The following is a 20,451-nucleotide window of genomic DNA, read 5'->3' as shown; positions in this document are numbered from 1 at the left end:
CTAATCAAAAATTTGTAAATGCAGATAGAATGGGAAAGTGACGCTTGAGTATATTTCAAAACTAAAGTCAGAAAAGACAGAAAATAACTTGATAAAGGGTATTAGAAACATGGAGAACCGGTCTAAGGTAATTTATATCGCTACCTCAAGAGATTTTACATTAGTCACGGTCATATCAGATGGACTTCCATAAAAGAAGATGGAGAAGATTTAATAAGATTTAAGCGTAAATAAGAATAAGCTGAACTTTTAGTTTATTCGATGTTTTTTTAGGATCGTATTGTTTAAATGAACAATTTGATGCATTTTTGGAGCGCTACCCTCAGTTGCCAGGCGACTAGGACTCAATATTACATAACATATTTACTTTTGATTGTTCAAACTAGTTTCTCTGAATTTTGAAGCCGGACGAGAAGATACCTTTTTGTGGTCACCAGGAAACAGGCTCTGCGGACATCTTGACCGTTTTTGGAGATCTGGGGATCTCGAAGAAATTTTGAATAATTTTCGTTGTAAAATATTCATAATTCAATTCATAACCTACGATTTTGACAAGATTTGATATAGGTCTTCAACAGTGTTGAGAAGATATCAATGAATACAAATAAGCGTTTACATTAGTATTAGTTGAGGCCCCTTTTGTAACTATGCAGTCGATAAAGCCTCACACGGAAACCAAGGAAACTGCGGTTCAAACCTGTCTGTCGTAAGGCGCTCAAGGACTGGTAACCCTTGAGGCAAACACAGTGAAGGAACTACCATAGTTTTGCTCTGTTGTATTGACCTCAGCCAGCTTTGTACTGATATAAGTTGTTATATTGCATATTGGACGAAGTGTTATGGTAAAAGGTGTCATAATTTTTTCAGTCATCGACAAAGTGTCATTGGAAAGAGTCTATTTGTTTTTTCCCATTGGACAAAGAGCTATTGTTTTATCTGACGGGTCATCCTCAAAGAGATAATTTTTGGACCTTTCAATAAGGTTATACAAAATGGTTATCTAAAAATCTGGATTAGATGGGTTTGGGGAAATGTTAGGCGTGGGACGAGGGTTTGCAGCCCTCCATTCATTTTTGACCATTAAAAAGGACACTAACCTTTTCAATTTTCAATCAAATGCGCTCTTTTCAAAGTTTTTAAGACAACAAATGGCCATCTCAAAGTTTCTACCGTTTCAGGAAAAAAAGAAGTATGTGGGAGGATATCCACCCTTCGATCACTCTGAATCTTAAAAAGGGCACTAGAACTTCTGATTAACAATCTAATGAGTCCCCTCCAAGTTTATACGGTCACCCTTTCTATATATACCTTATATGCCCCCCAAGACATAACTTACAACCCATGCCCTAAGGGCTCCAGGAGGGTTGTCTATAAGTGCAATCGTTTTTTTAGTCTTTCGGCGAAATGGCATTGTTCCTATGTAATCATGTTGTCTGTTGAGGTAACCTGCTCCATCTCCAGCTACATCTAGGCCCCATCCTCCGCCAAAATCTAGGAACATTCCGTTTCAGTGAAAAATTTACTCTCCAAGTGCGAGATTTCTATTACTTGATCGAAAGTTCAACTCAAGAAAATTGCATCCGTTGAAGATTGTACCTACGAAAAATTACATAGACGCCCTTAAAAAATTAACCTCAACAGGCGACGACGCGTTTCAACAATCGACAAATTCATGATATTGTGTACGATGACAGAAAAAAAAGAAAGGCTTTTTTCAGTGACAGATAAAATCAACGACACTTTGTCCCATGACAGAAATGAGCGATGATACTTTTTGTGACAGAAAAAATGGCCATTACTAAACATCGATAACAAAATGTTCTTGTGGCAAAATTTTACAGAACTTTACTTAAGGATTTCCACAAGGTTTAAAAAACTAAATAAATACATGATTTAAAACGAAATATTTAAATGATAATATTTAAAGTACAAATAAGAGTAGGTGTCATTTAAACTTAAATAATATATATCTGTTTGGAAAGTTTGAAACATAAAACCACTGAGAGGAGAGACGGTAAAAATTTAATAATAATAATAAAAAAATAACAGTAAAGCAAAAGCACTAAAAAAAGGAACAAAAGGAGATCGAAAAAGGTGACTAACAAGTTATTTAATGGACGACTACAATCCTTATTTCATTTAGAATTCCTGTTGCACTGTCAACATTGTTTTGTTCTAATGAATTTATATCGGGAAACTTTTTCATTGAGTATAAATCAAATTCTTGACACCTGAAGAGAGACTCGTCATATTTGCCAGTCTTCACATTACACAACTTTTGTTCTGTTATTTTAACCTACATAAACTGTGGCGTGAATTGGGGGAGGGGGCATGTGCCTCCTACATTTTTCCGCCCTCCCCTAAATTTAAAAAAATAATTTTTCTGGGGAAGGGGGTATTTTCATTGGAAATTGTCTTTTAGTTATTTTCATTAGAAGAAAGGAAAAAACAACAAATTTATTTCCCCCCTAGACTTTGAAAAATACATTTTGCCCCCCTCTGAATTTTCATGAATTACTACCACTGTTTGCCAAAAAAAACTACTATTTTCACCCGTATGAACCAGAAAATATGTTCTTTTCGATTTTATAAAAATGGGCCTCGATCGCCCAAAGATACGATAGATTTCTTTTGTCATCACAACGTCAGAAGTTAACCCGGAATTGACCAAAACAAATCAAATACATATTAGTTGGAATAGTTTAGATACCCCAATTCTTCGCTTAATCGATCAGCTTCCGTATCGCCCAAAGATACGATAGATTTCTTTTGTCATCACAACATCAGAAGTTAACCCAGAATTGACCAAAACAAATTAAATGCATATTAGTTGGAGTAGTTTAGATACCCCAATTCTTCGCTTAATCGATCAGGTTCCTCGTCAGCCCGAATTGCCCAAGGTTTCGGTTCACATCATCTTTCTATTCAATGTCCGGGCTTTTAACAGCCGAGTCACTCTTGGGTAAATTTGATTCATGGTATAGTTATTTTAAACATCACCTTGAAACCCCTTCCCTACTGAATAAGAACCAAAATTGACATACTCCATAGGTCTATAATATAAACGAAGTCGCGATAAATATAAGAACAATAACAGAATTTAGTCTTCCAGTCCCACAACAACAACTCAAAAAATTAATTTAAGCAATGAACAGTTACGGATTTGGCAGTGGTGGTAGTCTAGGTCTTGCTTTCGATTCGGTGTCGAGAAATTCCAGGAATGCTGCAGTCAGACTCTAAAATAGAAGAAACAAATTAATATTTCTTAAAGAATACTACTACTAACAACTCTCTGCAGCACCAAGCCACCTGAGGCCAACACAGCTACGCACGCTCCTCCTCCATCTTAACCTATTGAAAGCCTCCTTCTTTAGATCCTCCCAAGAAGTTCCCATTTCCCTTAAATCCTCTCTTGCGATATCCTCCCACCGCATTCGGGAACAGTACTAAGTTGAAATCCTTCTGACATTTAAAGCTAAGATAATCCTCCGTCGTTCTTACGCTAAGATTACGAAAGACTAAGAATTACGAAGTTTGACGCTAACCTAAGAAATTTGACGCTTCTGTTCGTTCTTAAAAATTAAAAAGAAGCTCTACATAAGTTCCGATAATTCATGCAAAATTAGTTAAACCCGCCAAATATTTCATAATTACAAAACACAATAAATCTGTGAGATTTCAATGTGAAAACTACATACATCTGCAAAGAAGAAAAAAAAAAGTTGATCTGACTGGTTGTTTTGTTTTATTTTTGATTCAGGTGATCTTATTAATAGGTTTTGATTTTCAACTTTTGAAATATTTTGTAGATTAGCCTTCATTCGGGATAATCTGGAGGCTTGAGCTTTACCCAAAAAGCTAAAAATGAACAAAAGTACAACATTTGCTAAAATTTGGGAAAACTATCACAGTTATTTCAAAAAATTATTTTCTCTCTCCAGACCTTTTTACCAAAGTCCCCCCATGGGCACCCATAGGGGGGGGGGGGGGTGCGGCGGGGCAGCCCCCCTTGGCTAAATAACACTGCTTTATATTTCTATATTTTTCTTTTGAGATTTCGGTTATACAACATTGAAAGTGCCGATTAGACCAGGTAAGCCCCCCCTAATGCTCAGCTTATGGGCGCCCATGCTCCCTCTCCGCGAAAATCTCCACGGATGTTCCCGGTAGTTTTTTTTTCTTTGCCACCATCAGTGCTTATCCCTATTCCTAGTGTACTCTTCAAATGCTTTTCAAGCAGCTTTTCAAATGACAAATATAATATAAGAGGAAAGTTAAAACTAAGGTGTTTAAAGACTCACATCCATGGAACAAGCAACTGAGAAAATTCGAGATGACTAACAACTGGTTTCAATTTCAATTAACAAATCGTTATATAGGAAAAGTGGGGAGGTTTTTTGTATTTGCTCATGCGTCAGGACTGAAAACATGCTTAGGACTAAAGAACGTGCTCAAATGCAGTTTGTTAATGAAGTCATGGCAACTTAAAAAAAAAGTACTACGTAGCCGAAAATTGTTGAGCATGAAGCCTTGTCCTTAGGCGTCAGACATAAATTAAATCAGACATTTCTACGTCCTAATTAATTTACCACAATTTTTTCGTGAATGATAATAGAAGTACTTTAATAAATTCAAATTACTGCTTCTGTCTGTTTACGGATTTAAACCCTAAAACTCATCTTAGTAAATTAGTTAATTTAAAGGTCTTTAACCAGGCTGGTACAGAAAGAGGAGGAATCCTTCACAGTTCAGATATCTCCCTTATTTCCTATATTTTTTTGGCATAATTTACCTGCCTTTTGGGATTTTGCAGCAAAATTACGAAGGAAGATATGGTAATTACTGCATCAATATATTCTTTTATTCATGGCTAAGAAACAAATAGTATGTCAATCCAAATAAACGTTTAAAATAGATGGCGTAACAAAACTGTACTATAATTTTAAAATTCTAATAGCAACGAAAACAGTTCCGGTTAAGTGCCAATTATCTGCAAATACCTTTCCATCTTCACTGCCACTGGTTCCCACTAACCGCAAACCTGCCTCTATAATTAAGAAAATCAGGCTCCCTGTGGCGTCAGCTCACAAAAATGTTGAGGCTGCGTAAAACATATTTTTCAAAATCTAGGAGGAGGCATATTCGTCACCTTTTTCGGTTTTTTCAATGAGGCACCGAAAAATAGCATTTTCAAATCAAAATGCTCCCAAGGTATCTTTTGAAATCTACAGGAAAATCTAGGAGAAACAGACCCTTCCCTGATTCACCTCTCAATTGACCCTATTTCAGGATCCAATTGCTTACAATTTATTTTAGGTTTCTTTTCTTTTCATGGGCTAATAAAATAATGACGATTGCTTTGATATTGTTAAGATAATGACGATTGTCGAGAGAAAATTAAAACACTCACAATTTTCTTTATTGTTTTTCTTGTCTAACACCTTTAAGAAATAAGTACAATTCCTTTTTTTCTTTGCTTACATGAATATGTGCACCATTGCTGGCACACAGGGTGTCGAATCGACGTTTCACTCCCTGGGTCTTTTTTTACAGGGACAAGTAGCAAGCTACTGCCTAATTGCCCCTATTGCCCAATTTTGTGGCAGCAGAGATCGATTCTTGACCCTGTACTGCTAAGCTAAGCGTCAATCGACTGTGCAGCCACAGGTATAAAAACAATTAATCCGATTGAGTTTTATAATTTCTACCGTCTTATTATTAATGTATGTATCTAACGAAGAAAACCTACACATATCATTTTGATTTAGAGAGGTTAGGTAAGTACTTTTTGAATAGGATTTTTCCACTCCGAAAGATGGTTTAATCCTTGGGCATGAAACAGTTGGCGTCATAATATTTTTAATATGTTTTTTTTGCTATCAATTTTTTCCATCAAATTTTAACAATCACTTTCTAATAAATTTTTTTTTTCTGTTCTGTAGTTACCCAATACTCTTTTTGAAATAATCCAAAATATGTAAAAGCTACCCTAGAGTGTCCTCCATCTATTTTGAAGTAACATGACATTTTGTCACAGCCACTTGGAGGAACAACCAGGAATTATTAGGAAGTTTTTGAGGGATCATCCACTTTCCACAAACCGGTGAATATCTCGATGCACCGTGTGTGTATTTAAATTCCGCCACGCTTGGCATAGTACCCGAAACGCTTGGCACAGTTCCACAAATCTTGCTGTCCTACTTGGAAGGCGCAATATAGTATAAGCGATTTCTGAAAGTCGGCACTCCCTCGGAAGTTCGAAAAGAAAATGACAAAAATGACTAGACATGCTCAGACAGGAAAAAAAACCAAGATACCTTTGAATCACCGACCGGTAGCTGTTCAATCATTCCACATTTCCTCTTTTCTTCAGAATTGAAATTCAAGACGTTTGAGATGAGGCTTAAAACTCGCTGTTTATCGCTACTAGGTGCGGAGACATAGCCACAAATCAGATTGGCAACTAAATATCTGTAAGGAGAGAAGAACTGAGGAAGATAGGAGAAGCCAGAATCACAGTTGCCACGAATTAAAACACTTTTGGCTGAAAGTTTTACAAGGATTGATTAAAATAAAATAAAATTTATTTCTTTTTCCTTTTTGATTCTCAATACAATATATTTATTGACGTTTTACGAAACTTCGGAATTACCCCTTGAAAGAGGACAATTTCCACTCTACTCGCTCAAATTCGACTACGTACAGGTTTTGATTTTTTTTTTTTTTTTTTTTTTTTTTTTTAATGAATAGTTAACTGATGTTTTGCCTTGTAAAGCTCCATTCTTTTAAAGAGGCTAGCTAATTTCCTCTAGTATTTGAAAACACATAAATTTCGATAGGGCAAAACGTGTTTTAAATTTAGAGCCCGCCACCTCAACATGACATAGATACACCTAAAAAGCTGCGTTATTGTACTTCCCCCCAAATACCCATAAACATAAAAACCAAAACTAAGTAAGGCACATTAAACATAATGCCGTTTCTTTTCAAAGACATTGCATAAAAAAAGAAACGAAAAAATGCATTCTTGCATAAATTTTAATTTTATCAGTAACTCAAATGTTATACTTGCAAAAGAAAAATTGGATAATTAATTACAACAAATTTTATTTGAAATGCCATAAATGCTACAAATCAAATCCCAATTCAGGGTAATACCGTAATTATTCTTTCTCGGAAATACCATGTTTGATTAAAATAGCGACGAAGTGTGTCAGCATATATATTCTGCGTGCAAGGAAATAATTTTATTTTACGAGCTATTAGTCAACACGAACCTAAATTGAAACGTGAAATTCAAGTCAGCAATTAAAATTAGATCTTGTTTAGAATAAAAGTCAAAATGAAAAATGTTGTGAGATTGTAAGAACAGCAATGAATTGATCTAAGAGATAGTATGCAGTAATTCTCTTTTGGGGGGTGGGGGCATATCTGTTGAATCTACAGATTAAAGGAAGGTTATAGTGTCTATGATGCGAAAGTAGCAAATATAGAACTTATTATTGGCTTCAATGAAAAATTTACATTTACAGTAATTTTTTATTGAAACAAGACATCTCACAAATCCCCTTCAGATCCAGCCCTTCCCTGGAAAACAGAGAAAAAATACAAAAAGAAGATGTACCGCTAGAAAAATGTTGGACCTCAATACATTAACTTATTGATTATTTGAAGGCAACTGAAATCAGAATTAAAAAGAAAACTACAATTTTCACCAGCATAGTCAAACCGCACCAAAGTAATACATTTTCCAATTTTGTCGTGTTTTTCTTTTATTCGTTTATGCCCAAATTTACGTTCTTGGGAGACTTCTTACATTATTATTGGGTCATAATTGTAGTTTTCTCTGTTGCTATTCACTTCTAGCTTAAATGGAGGAAGATATATTGAGGACAATTTGTATCGTCTTATTAATTTCGGAACAGATTGATTATAATCGATAAAAACATATATTTCAATAAAGTGACATTACTATTACTGTTGTTCTTTTCATCCATACAACAATCAGTTTCTTTGTCTATGTTTATTTTCCTTATTTATGCAACAGACAATAATTTCTTCATTTTTATTTGTTCTTCATTTTTAATAGTTTCTTGACAATTTTTTTGCAAGGCGAAAGTTGCGGTGTTTAAGCTGAACGTAAATAAAGATCTTGCAAGAGCATGAGCAACCAGGGAAGAAGAAGAAGATATGCTAGACGTTTTATTCAAATTTTTATAAACCGAATTTATGAATATATATATATATATATATATATATATATATATATATATATATATATATAGAAAAAGAAAAACGCAATTAAAACTTGTTAAATATTGATTAAGTAGGCAATATTACTTACATTTATTAATATTTTAAAGAACTTAGCAATGTACTTTATATATATTGTACTTTAATATTTCACTCCGTCCTTGATGCGTTCAAAAATTGACAAGTTAAAAAAAAAGAAATCTAAGGGCATCGATGGTATATCTGGTACCCATTGAAGCTTTGCCAGCAATCTTCTCCTAGAGCACCTTTCTCTGCTATTTCAAATGATTTTCGTTACTGGCATCGTTCCAGACAGCTTTGGTGTTGCATTGGTACATCCTATTCTCAGAAAAGGTAAACCAGCTGACCAGTGCGCTTCATATCGTCCGATCACTGTTTCAACTACTTTTTGTAAGCTATTTGAATCCCTTATTTTTGATGAAATTGCACTTCGATGCACTACTCCGGACGACCAGTTCGGGTTCAAAAAGCACTCAGGACAGGAACACGTTCACAGCGTTCTTGCAAATCTTCTTATTGATGCAGATAAAAATGGTGATCTTCTCGTCTTTGCAGCATTTGATGTTAGTAAAGCCTTCGATTCTGGCATCCATGGCCATATCCTGCTCAAAGCCCTTCAGCGAGGTGTTTCCTCTTGCATCCTTTCCCCTGTTTACAGTATGTGCAAAAAGCTCTCGGCTGTTATCCTGATCCCCTCTCCGTCGGGCACTTTTCCTTCTAAAGAAATGCTGAGTGTCAAGAAAGGCGTACGTAAAGGTGGCAAAACTTCTCCATCACTGTTTAATAACGGTATTATCGAAGCACAGCAAGTAATAAAGCCGTCGTGCTTTTTCCGTGGGATTAATCTTTCGCTGCTGAACTTTGCTGATGACATTCTTCATGTTTCTCGTTCGATATCTTTATTTCAACAAAATTACGACTCACTTGCAGCGGCATACAAGCAGATCGGACTTTCCTTCAACGAATCTAAAACAGAACTTCTTTTCTTCAACGGTTCAAAAAATTAGCTTTCAATTAACCTCTCCGTTAAAATTGGCGACACTCTGATTAAGCCTTGTGAGTCCCTTACGTATCTTGGCCTTCCTATTTCTTCTACACTGAAGGACACACGCTCAGCAATGACAAACCAGCTCTGTTCCCGTCTACGAGCGTCTTACGGATTACTTGTTGCCAATAAGTATTGTTTCAACCGTCCTCTCCTTGCCCGGCTATACAATGCTTTTACTACCTCCCATCTGCTTGCTATGGTTCCCTTCTGGAAAATATTCACAGCTACCGAAAAGAAAGCCATTTGCAGCGCATTTTACAGATATGCTAAGTTTCTCCTGCATCTCCCTTTGTGGCACAGCAATGGCGACATCTCCAGGAAATATAAGGTCACCAACCCTTCCATGGCCACAGAGAGAAGAATCTCCAAATTCAGTAACAATGTTTTAAGAGCCAGCTACCCCTGGACTAGTGTTATTTTATAATATTTGTAGTGGAAGTGTATTTAAATTTTTGTGCTTTTCTTTCTTTTTCTTTTATATACTCCGTCTTTTCCGTTTTTGACGGGTAATAAATTAATAATAATAATAATAACAATAGTGTAAGCACTCAACCTCTATAGAAGTTTGAAAATTTTTCGGTGAATTTAAAATACAACGACAAAACGAAGTAGATTTGGTTCGCCATTATTAAATTAGGAAATCCCGTGTTTTTACGGTACTCCAACAACCGCTGAAATATCCCACTTTATGTATTAATTAACACAAAATTCACTAAGGCCTTGAAAAATAGTGACTCAATAGCGTTAAATTGTCGATTCTTTAGCAATGGATTTATAAGATTGAATTTACCCAGTTTGATACTGTTTGTCTTGCAATCATTGCTTGGTAACTTATTTTAAAAAAAATAACTGAAATTGACAAGTGCAACTTTCACACGTAACGACCACGAAGCAAAGTCCTAAATCCATTTTTTTTCAAATAAATCAAAATGATCCTTTCAGAAACAAATTTGACCAAATCCAGATAAATTAATAGTAGAAACATAAAAAGGATTCTTTGTTGGTTTTAATTTTAATGCAACAAAAATGCGGCGGACAAAATTTCCAGAATTGTTGTTATCCTAGCAAGGACTAGAAAATAGAAATTTTCTTAGAGCAGTATTAACACGCATGTCCAGCTCGAAGTCTATACCTAAACAGGGATGTCTGGTTAGGCACAGTAGTTTCTCGTTATGCAGGTTTTCAAATCCCATGTTCTTGAAATATATACCTGGCCAGATACGTGTCGATACATGGAGATCTCGCTAGAAATCCATGTCAACGCTGTTTAAGTGAATTCTAGAATGAATTTGATAACCCCCTAAAAATGATGTTTTCTATCTTTTTTTTTGTTTATATTTTTAGAGTCTATCGATGTGATTACATTAAGCTATATAATAGTAAATCAAGAACTTTGACATTAAACCTAAAAAGGATGTAGAAAGAGAATTTAGTCGGATTAGCTTCAAAAAGACTCAAAAAACAATAATATTTAAAAAACTTGGCATGGTTCTCTACGAAATCGCTCCTTCAAATATTTATAAAAGAAGAATGGACTAACCTGTCAACAAAATTTGCTGCTGATTCTTTTAACTTGCTTAGTTCTGCTTTCAACTCATTTTTTTGTTTTTCATTTCTGTCAACTGAAAAAAAAGGAAATAGAGACATTAAAATGTAAAAATTGGGACATAGAAGTACATACTTTAGTTTATTTTATAAGAACTGAATAACTTATTGCACATATAAAGGTATAAAAGAGGTAACCCTATGGCGTCCAATATATTTGAATGGTTCGTCAATTGATTTGGAACCTGTTTTTTGTTTCTTTTTTTGTACTTTTTATACTTTTCGGCTTTTTTCTTTTCTTTATTTTTCTTATTCCACTGTCTGATGTTATAAAATAAAAGAATTTAATATCCGAGGATTCTTAATCACTAATCAATAAGATTACTAATCAAATTCAGGCTTCCCATTAATCAGTATTTTTTCTAGGACGTTCCACATTACATGAGTTTTCACTAAAACATTGTAAATTTGTTCCATTGTTTATAATATAGACAGAAAAGTTAATGCATACTAAGACGTTTTAAGTAGATTTAATTCTCGAAAGAAACTCAAGTCAACCAAGATTTGGGAAAACATCGCATTGCTAAGAACTTGTGTAACCTAGAAACACCTGAAACTAGTCGAGGGAGAGTCCTGGTCAAACGTGAAATCATTAAGTTCAAAGAAGAGAAAACTCATGTAAATACGACAGCAGTGAACCTTAGTAAAAAATTAAATAAAAAACAAGTTTTTTTAAAATGAAAGTAAGGAGCGACATTAAAACTTAAAACGAACAGAGAATACTTCGTATATGAAAGGGGCTGCTCCCCCCTCAATGCCCCGCTCTTAACGCTAAAGTTTGACACTTTATCTCAACTCTATTTTTTAAAACAGTAAAAAACTTTAGCGTAAAGAGCGGGGCGTTGAGGAGGGAGCAGCCCCTTTCATATACGAAGTAATCTCTGTTCGTTTTAAGTTTTAATGTCGCTTCTTACTTTCAGTTAAAAAAACTTGTTTTTTATTTAATTTCTGAACGTTTTTGATTTAATGCATTTTTTCATTTTGGCTCTCCGTAGATGAATAATTAAAACGAAATTTGCATTTTTTTTTTTTTTTTGGCTAAATGGCTTTCTCATAGTTTTGATCGAATGATTTTGAGAAAAAAGGAGTGGGGGAGGAGGCCTAGTTGCCCCCTCAATTTTTTAATTCCGTTTTTTAGAGTTTTGGTTACTATTGAGCCTTACTACAGTTCGTTACCACGAACTGTTTGATAGACTAAACATTGGGTCTAAGGTAAAGCAAAATTGGTTGAGTTTCTATTTCGCAAACCAAGGCTTACTGTACAATCATTCTGAAAAGGAAAGTCTGAAAAAAAAGGGTAAACAACTACTAGCAATACCCAACAAAAAAAAAAGTTGATGGTAAAAAGCATATTAAATTTTTTTTTCCAGGTTTTTGTCTTTTTTGTACATTGCTCCCTGATAAGAGAATAAAATTTAAAACACTACTAGTTTTTTTCAACTGAAAAGAAGGAACAACATTAAAACTTAAAACAAACTGAATTTATTGTATTATGGTAGTGTGAAATAGAAACAATACTAATAGAAAAGTTAACTGAACCAGACCACAACAGAAACAAATAGACATTTTCCCCATTGACATTGGCTCCCCCGAAGAATGTCACAAATGTGAACACAAACCACTCTTTAGAAAAAAAAATTCCAGAGTAATTTTTAGGAATTTCCCTTATTTTCTCTAGCGCAGTGTGTGATAATTAGCATAGGCTCATAATTCATTCTCCCGATGAGGGGGGACTATATAATTTTTGTTTAGATAGACGGGTCCTGAAAATTTATAAAGTATATTTTCACACCCAAAAAGATGAAACCTTGAACACTATCATGTGTTTTTCAAAAGAAAACAAATCTAGTAAGGGAAGGGACTTCAAACCCTCCCGAGGGAAGAATTCAGCCGCAACCTCGTTCCTTTGTAATATAACCTCTGTATGTAACCTTTATGAAAGTCATAAAGTAAGAAGCACAAATCAGCTCTTGCAACGAATCATGCGAAACACAGATCCCTTAAATTTGCCAAAGAAAATAAGAAAAAGGGGTACCTTAGAGTTGTAGGATACCATGCACTTAGAAGGAGGGTTGCTCACGCCCTGGGAGTCTTACAGCAAGTCCGGTACATCGCTAATAAACCAGTACCTGATGTAATACTCACTGGGAGAGAACAGCATGCGCATACTGCTGAAGACTGGTTCACACCATCATACATCATCAACTGAAAACTGTTTGCAGGCCGTAATGTCTACATTGCAATAATTACAAGCGGACTACATAGATTAGGTAACCAAGGCAAAGCGTTCTAGTAAAGCTTACCGATATTTACACATGTTATCAGAGAAATTCCGCTGATAAGAGTTAAAAAATTTTATTGGCGATGATCACACCATATTTTCAGCCAATCTCGTTAAATCGCCAGAGATAAATACCACAGCTTTGGCTGACCTAATGAGATTAACCTCCAAGTGGGTAAGTTTTGTGCAACGAATTACATAACAAATATGAAGACTTGCAAAGGGAACAATAAAAAATCAAAAGGACTTGAACCCATAATCATAGGCACACTGTGTCCGAAGCTCAAATTGGTAACCCCATACAAATATGGTGCCTTGGCAATTAATTATCTGACCTGACAATTTAAACAATTGTTTTCCTTAGAAGGCCTTATATAACTTCAATTTCCACATAAAATACAAACAAGTTCAATACACAAGTTTCCATGCGCTAACTTAAATTAAACCTTGATACAGCGTCACATAACTGAATTTTTCTAGAGATTTGAATTAAAAAATGATTTATTTTTCAAACGTCAATACTTCCGAAGTAATGCCCTGAAGTCAAAAGAAATACTTGAGAAAGATACTTTTGCGGCACAATTGATGCAATTATCTAATGTTACTTCCAGGGTGTCTCGAACCCATTTTGTAAAGTACTTACAACTTAGCTTAACTTACTGACCCTATATAGGGGTGATTATAGCTAATTATACCAACTGTCAACCTGAATGTTCAGGGTGCGCGAGTAACACTTATGTCATTGCTATTTTTGAATGTTACAACACGGGTTAATCAAATTTGTATGCACCGAATCTGTATGGAGGAGAATTCACATATTAGATTGTCTCGACAACATTCTTTTGGAAAATAGTAGCGTAGGCAAAATTTTTTTGAAGTCTTAATTTTGGTCCCTTGCTATTTCCCTAAATGATTTCTCTGAGTACAGGTGATCAAATATGGAACGAGGCAAGTTTTTTCTAGTAAATGACACATAGAAATTAAGTAATTACAACCCCTAAACAGCGAGTCACCGAATGAGTGGGTTAGGGGATAAAATTACCTATCTCAAGTCCCAGGAATTTATGCTAGACTCCCATTCAAACACCAAATTTCCTTCCTAGAAATGAGAGCGCCGGGATTTGCATTTGCCGTAGTCCGTAACAGCCTCAACCACGTAAATTAAAACTAATATGCAAATTCATTTCGCATGTATTAGCCTGGAAAGACTCTAATCTACCCATATGATGTGAACAATGCTGGCATATTAACTTGAATTAACCCCCTTCCTCTCATTTCATCGCCATCATCTGCAACCGCAAAAAAAATGATAAAAACTTATTTTATTGAGAATTAAAATAAATAAGAAAATTTAAATTCATTAAAGGAAATCAATTTATAAAATTTCACAATTAAAATTTATCACACTTGGATTAAATAATAATAGTTAAGCAGGAAGTGATGATGGTGATAAAAAAATCTTAGAAATTAGTTCACATGGTGGCGCTTAGCTGCAAAATGATCAGTACTTAGAATAGCTTAAAAACTTGTGTATTGTCCTAATTGTACTATATACAAAACGGTTTAAACTGAAGATACAATACCTGAAAGTTAACGATTCACTTAAAAGGAATAAAGCGCAAAAAGAACCTTTAGAAAGTGATATAGCAAATGGTAACTAATAACTGAAACGGTGCACAAAACTTGTGTGATATTAGCTGAATCTCTCAATGTACTAACACCAAGCCAAAGCAACGAGAACGTGACACTGAATGAGAAACACTTAAAAATCCGAGTTATATTTTTAAGACACGCAACAATAGAATGCAACTGAGCCAAAATACTACAGCGACTTTTTACCAAATTTCTTTCTAAACTATATTCTGAAATTTAAAAACAATGTCAATAGTTTGATATCAATTTATTTTCTAAGTGGCCCATTTACGAAACAAGGGTTATATTTTAACGGCTAAAAATAAAGCCCTGCAACCAAGACAAAAAGGAATAGCCTTTTATTTTAAAAATTCTTCTGAATAGTAGCCGTTAAAATATATTTGGTATTATGAGGGTTTAAATTAGGGAACCGATTTAAATCCAGAAGATTGGTTGATAATTGATGTTTCATATCCGGCTGCGAAAAATATTGGGCCATATAATTTTTTATGTCGTAATTTTTATTTACTTTATTTAATATTATTTATTCTAGTCTTTTTTTTTTTGGTTGATAGTAAGTGTAAAAATCCCTTTGATTAGAAACGGTATACAATCTTAACAAGCCTGACTTCCATTGGTTGATGTGTTCCTTTGTCAGTTCGAAAGGAAAACCCTTATTATTATTATTATTCAAAAATCTCTGATTAGCTGCAAAAGGGTATGTTTCTTCTGGAAGATTGTAATGGGATATTAAAAACAATATGATAGATAAATTTCAGCATTTTAATCAATAAACAATATTACTTCACACACGGATTATTTGCGTCATACGATACCCCGACCATAAGCTTGCAACAGAATTTTAGAATAGTCTGAAAAGAAGTTTCATCATTTTAATCAGCGAACGGCAGCACGGAGAATTTGAGACAAACATTCGTGGGGAATAAAGATTTTTCTTAACTCTGATGAGTCTTTGACTGTCTCCTTAAACTGTGAATACTTGAAGGGTTTTGACATAATGGTTTGTTTTGAAAAGACTTATGACAGGTAATAAACACAGAAATTTTAGGAAATTGTGGAAAAACTGTAAAAGCTCGTTTTTTCTTTGTGAGTTGGATGCAGGAACTAGTCAGGATTTTCCTTCAGAGCGGAGGGACGGACTCAACATCAAACTTAGAAAAGAGCAAGGAAATATCTAAATATAAGTAATTGTAGAAGAAATAACAGAAATTTTGAGATTTCACTGAGAAGCCCCTCCTCCACCCAAATTATGTGCATGGTGAAAACAGAAAAAAATGAACTAAGTAAAATAAAAAAGGAGCTCCAAAAGCTACACAAACGCACTTAAACCAACTAATATTGATTATAATTTATTGGATTATTAAACATTGATTTGCAATCATCTTGTGACTATAGTGGCTATTTCTACGAACACAGCGTAAGATATGTTAAAACAGTATACTGTGAGGGATAGAATTTTGTTTACTTAGATGTTAAATATCGGTAGGAGGGAATTTCTAAATCTGAAAAACGTTTAAAAATAGGGCCTAATGGGACACCATAATTTAGGTATTGGACACCTTTACCAGAAAATGGTGCCTTGCCCCCTTTAGACAATGTACAAATAGACAGTAGAACTCGGGCATGTGCTTAAAACTTAAGTTTAGGAGGGGATAGGGGGGCAGAGAAAATTAAAGTGTTGACATTTTCGGAGGACGTTGACCCCCTCCCCTCGCGACACCACCAGAGTACGCGTCTGGTGAGCCTACATAAAATAATGAATATTTCTTTCAAACTTCGCAAAAATTCAACAATATTATTCAACCGACATCTTGTGGGACACTGAGCGTATGCTAATGTACAAAAAAGCAACATAAAAGCAAAGAAGCGTAACTAAAAATAAATGACAAACCTCAAGCCAGGCTTAGACTGAGAATATAGCTGACACTATGCCCAAAATGCAACTGATATCAACAGGTATGCTGGGATTACCTTTAACGTACCCAGAATTACCTGCTGATATTTATCGCACAAGGACCAGAAATTAAATCAGGCTGTACTGATAAAAAGGCAGATAAAGGAGTTTGGACAACAACATTGTGACATGATCACATTCATGCGTAAAAATTAATAAGCCAATCTTAATCCAAGTAAAGTTCTGTCGTGTCTAAACAATTAATTCATAGCTATTTATGAAATAACAGCAAAACAAGGCGCAATACATCATGAATACTGGGATGTATGATGGGATACATCAATACTTCCAAATGGGATAAAAAAAAAATATGTCCATCAACATTCTTTTCCAATAAGCAAGGGCGTCCACAAGCGAGGACAGAAGCTACCTTTTTGGGAGACTGAAAACACACATCGAGTGCAAAATTTCATAATATTCGAGAAATATGGCATTTTCCCAGTATATATAAAGAACATTTATTTTTAACTTTAAATTCCCCACATAGATGTTTGTAGACTCACCCTTTCCTCTATAGCTTCCTTAAATGCAGTCACCCAATTCACCAGAAAATACAATGAAAAAATACCTCGTTAGAAATTCCACGATATATGGAAGCGGTGGTTTTTAGAAATTCATAATTTGGTGGAGTGGTGTATTAACTGCGTAGATGATTTTTATCATTGATCTTTGGTTTTCTTCAAATACAGAACATGTGCAATGCGATTTTTTACTGAGCTACAATATTTTTATAGTAGTCCACTTGCTATTCAAAGATATGGTGTTTTTTTATGATCTACAGAAATACTACCTTCTTCCGAAAATTATCGCATGCAATTAAAGTTTAATTTTTTCAGCTTTCGCCACAGCCTGCTTCTGAAAGACAAATTTCTTGTTTCTTATAAAAATCAGGTGTTTTTTAAACTAAGCTGTGAAAATACCGCCATCTTTTGGAACATTTTATCACGCAAGCTTTGAATTTTTGCCGTGATCATACACCACCCTTTTAAATTTTCTCCGAAGTCACCTCGAAAAACCTAGACTTCTTCTGCTTCGTGAAACCGGAAATTAAAAGAAACCATAAATTTTCTTTGAGTTTGGAGAGGACGATACAGAATCTGACACCAGAATCAGAATCAATTTTCGTTACCACAATTTGGCCAAGAGTGATCCTCTAACACCAAATATTATTTATAGAGCTGCATCATCCATGAAATATGGTGAAAGTTTTGTACCCAAAAATAGGAAGACCACTAATACCCAACAGAAATTCGCATTCTTATATTAGTAAAGAAGAAAAGTAGCGCTTGATGCGAATTTCGATGATTCTTAATGCCTCGGAAGGGGGGAACTTTACAACCCTGGGACAGCAGAAGAATATTAAGTCGCATGTCATTTAATTCTATTAAAACAAGCTTAAAACTAATTATTTATTTGATTGAGTGCTAAGTACCAAAAATCCGATTCCCATTCATGCTTAGCTAGATATCACTATCTAGCCATAATCAGTATATACCAATCATAATTTGCTTTTTCTTTTACAAGCAGCTCTGATATGTCAAAAGTAGTGACGGCTAAAATTAATGTCTAGCTAAGGACACGTCTGAACAGGGCTTTACAAAATGACATTGCAATATAGTAATCTGAGATAATATTGCCATTGAAAAAAGGAGATATTCTACTACTTTTTCCATGTCAGGTAAATATTACAAAACTTCAGAAAATTATGTAGAAAATTAGACAACATCACAAAAAGTAAATCGCCGCTTATTTTTCTATGGACAACTATGTTATAATTTCTTTCAAAAGAACATCTTCTCAAAAGCCTTTTAGAAAAGTTAATTCCAAAAATTAATACAGTTCGTCCCTAGAAAATGAAAATACTTGCGAAAAATTACAAAATGGCTAATATTTGCAAATACAAATGACAGAACAACGCTAACAGCAAACACACCAAAACTGGAAGCATAAATATTGGCCAAAGATTAGGAAAGGTAAATATAGAGGCGTAATTGCTGATTCTTGGTCTGATAAGTTGCCTGAGAAAGGCAAGGACGCAGAAGTTTATTCCGGAATGGAAGGGGGAGGGGGTACAAATTTATTTAGCCAGCAATAAACCTACCAAATAGGTGAATAGTACAGAGAACAAAAACAATAATACAGTTTAGACGTGAGCGAGGTCCAACTGTTGATGTATTTTGAAAAAGCTGACAGACGTTTTTTCTTAATCTGAAAAACTTAATCAAATGCTAAAAAAATTAGCAGGGTAGTACCCACATTTTTTTTTTCTAGTAAAAAGGGATTGGGGCTTTTATAAAATATACTTATATAAACTATCCAATTAAATGAGACTTTTTTTGTCATTGCCCGGGGTAAACTTTCACGGTAATTCTTTTGTTTGAGGTGGGATTTTCAACACCATAGTTCTCTACAATATGGGCTAATAATTCCATATGATGGCATAAGAGTTAAAGCAGGAAATAAGTATAATTCACACTTACGCTGTAACTGAAGAGTGGAAACAGTTGCCCTGTGCTTTGAAAGCTGTTCATCCAAATCACCTCTTTGATTCAATTGGCAATCAAGTTCATGGATTTGGGTCTTAAAAAGAAGATAAATTTTAAGAACGGTACTAAATTACCAACATGGGTACACATAGCCATAATTTTATACAAAAATTCGGTTTCCTTTGAGAGAGGAGGGGCGTAAAAACTGAATATTAGACCCAAATTTCTAACTTTAAAAAATGAATTTCCATTTTTTCAGTAGCTACGTTACCCCCCCCCAGATATATTATTACAGAACTAATAAACTACAATAATGCAGTTCAGGAGCCTCGGACAAACTTCCGGTCTAAAAATAAATACCCTTAAAAGAGGAAGGAGATGACAAGGCGGGCAGTGATAGCAGATCATGATTTTGGAAGGGAGGGGGGGATAAATTTTTATGCTCTTCTTTTTTGCTCAACACGTTCGTGCATGAGTAAGCGAAAACAACAAGAAATTTTACTAACGCCCTTACAGGGGGGAATGGGTGATTAATTAAAAGCCAGGATATGAAACCACATCAAAAGAAGAAGCTCCCCTCCCGCTGAAACCTTTAGTGAGTCTGTGCTACATCTAAACTAACTGCAAAAGCGCATAATAAAAGAACAGCTAAATCTAGAGCGTCTCACATCTATACTACCATGATTGGCGAAGAAAAGTTCACCAATAAAACCCTATTTCACGCAACCAACATCTTAAAGAAATCATTAATCGCGCTTGACTAAAATAAATTTTTGTATACAGCAATCTTAAATTATTTTAATTTAGGAATGGAGTTTCTACTAAGGAATAAGGTCAATTGGCTCTCGACCAAAGTATCCTATCCAATAGCTAAGCAATTAATGCCAAGAAACTTTTTCTTTTCAAGCTTGCAATCAAAAATTTTACCTTTATTATATATTTTTTATTTCATTTTAATGATAGTATGTAGCTGAATTATTTGGCACCAAGTTGATACACATTGCACAAATGAAGTCAGGTAACTTTTCATCTTAGGCTAATGAAACATTTTCTCCGTCAATCTTTCCAACCTCATATGAGACAGAAAAAAAAAAACTTTTTCATTTACTATTTGATTTCCAAAAAAGAAGCGCAAGACAAGACCCCTGGT

At 34.6% G+C, this 20,451-nt stretch overlaps 1 protein-coding gene across 3 annotated transcripts in view; it reads right to left on the bottom strand.

Moving 5' to 3' along the window:
• Window positions 1–3,035: 3,035 nt before the first annotated feature.
• Window positions 3,036–20,451, bottom strand: part of LOC136039413 (uncharacterized) — a 104,256-nt gene continuing 86,840 nt past the window's right edge. For all 3 annotated transcript variants that reach the window (XM_065723137.1, XM_065723138.1, XM_065723139.1), the window contains 4 exons: window positions 19,296–19,395; window positions 10,863–10,944; window positions 6,318–6,471; window positions 3,036–3,236 (listed from right to left, as the gene is read on the bottom strand). In XM_065723137.1, coding sequence (XP_065579209.1) covers window positions 3,156–3,236; window positions 6,318–6,471; window positions 10,863–10,944; window positions 19,296–19,395 — 417 coding nt within the window. In that variant the 3' untranslated portion in view covers window positions 3,036–3,155. The remainder of the gene's footprint in view (window positions 3,237–6,317; window positions 6,472–10,862; window positions 10,945–19,295; window positions 19,396–20,451) is intronic.

This window comes from Artemia franciscana, chromosome 19 (assembly GCF_032884065.1).
Source record: "Artemia franciscana chromosome 19, ASM3288406v1, whole genome shotgun sequence".
Classification (NCBI taxonomy): Eukaryota; Metazoa; Arthropoda; class Branchiopoda; order Anostraca; family Artemiidae; genus Artemia; species Artemia franciscana.
This window is presented reverse-complemented; position numbering and strand designations above follow the sequence as displayed.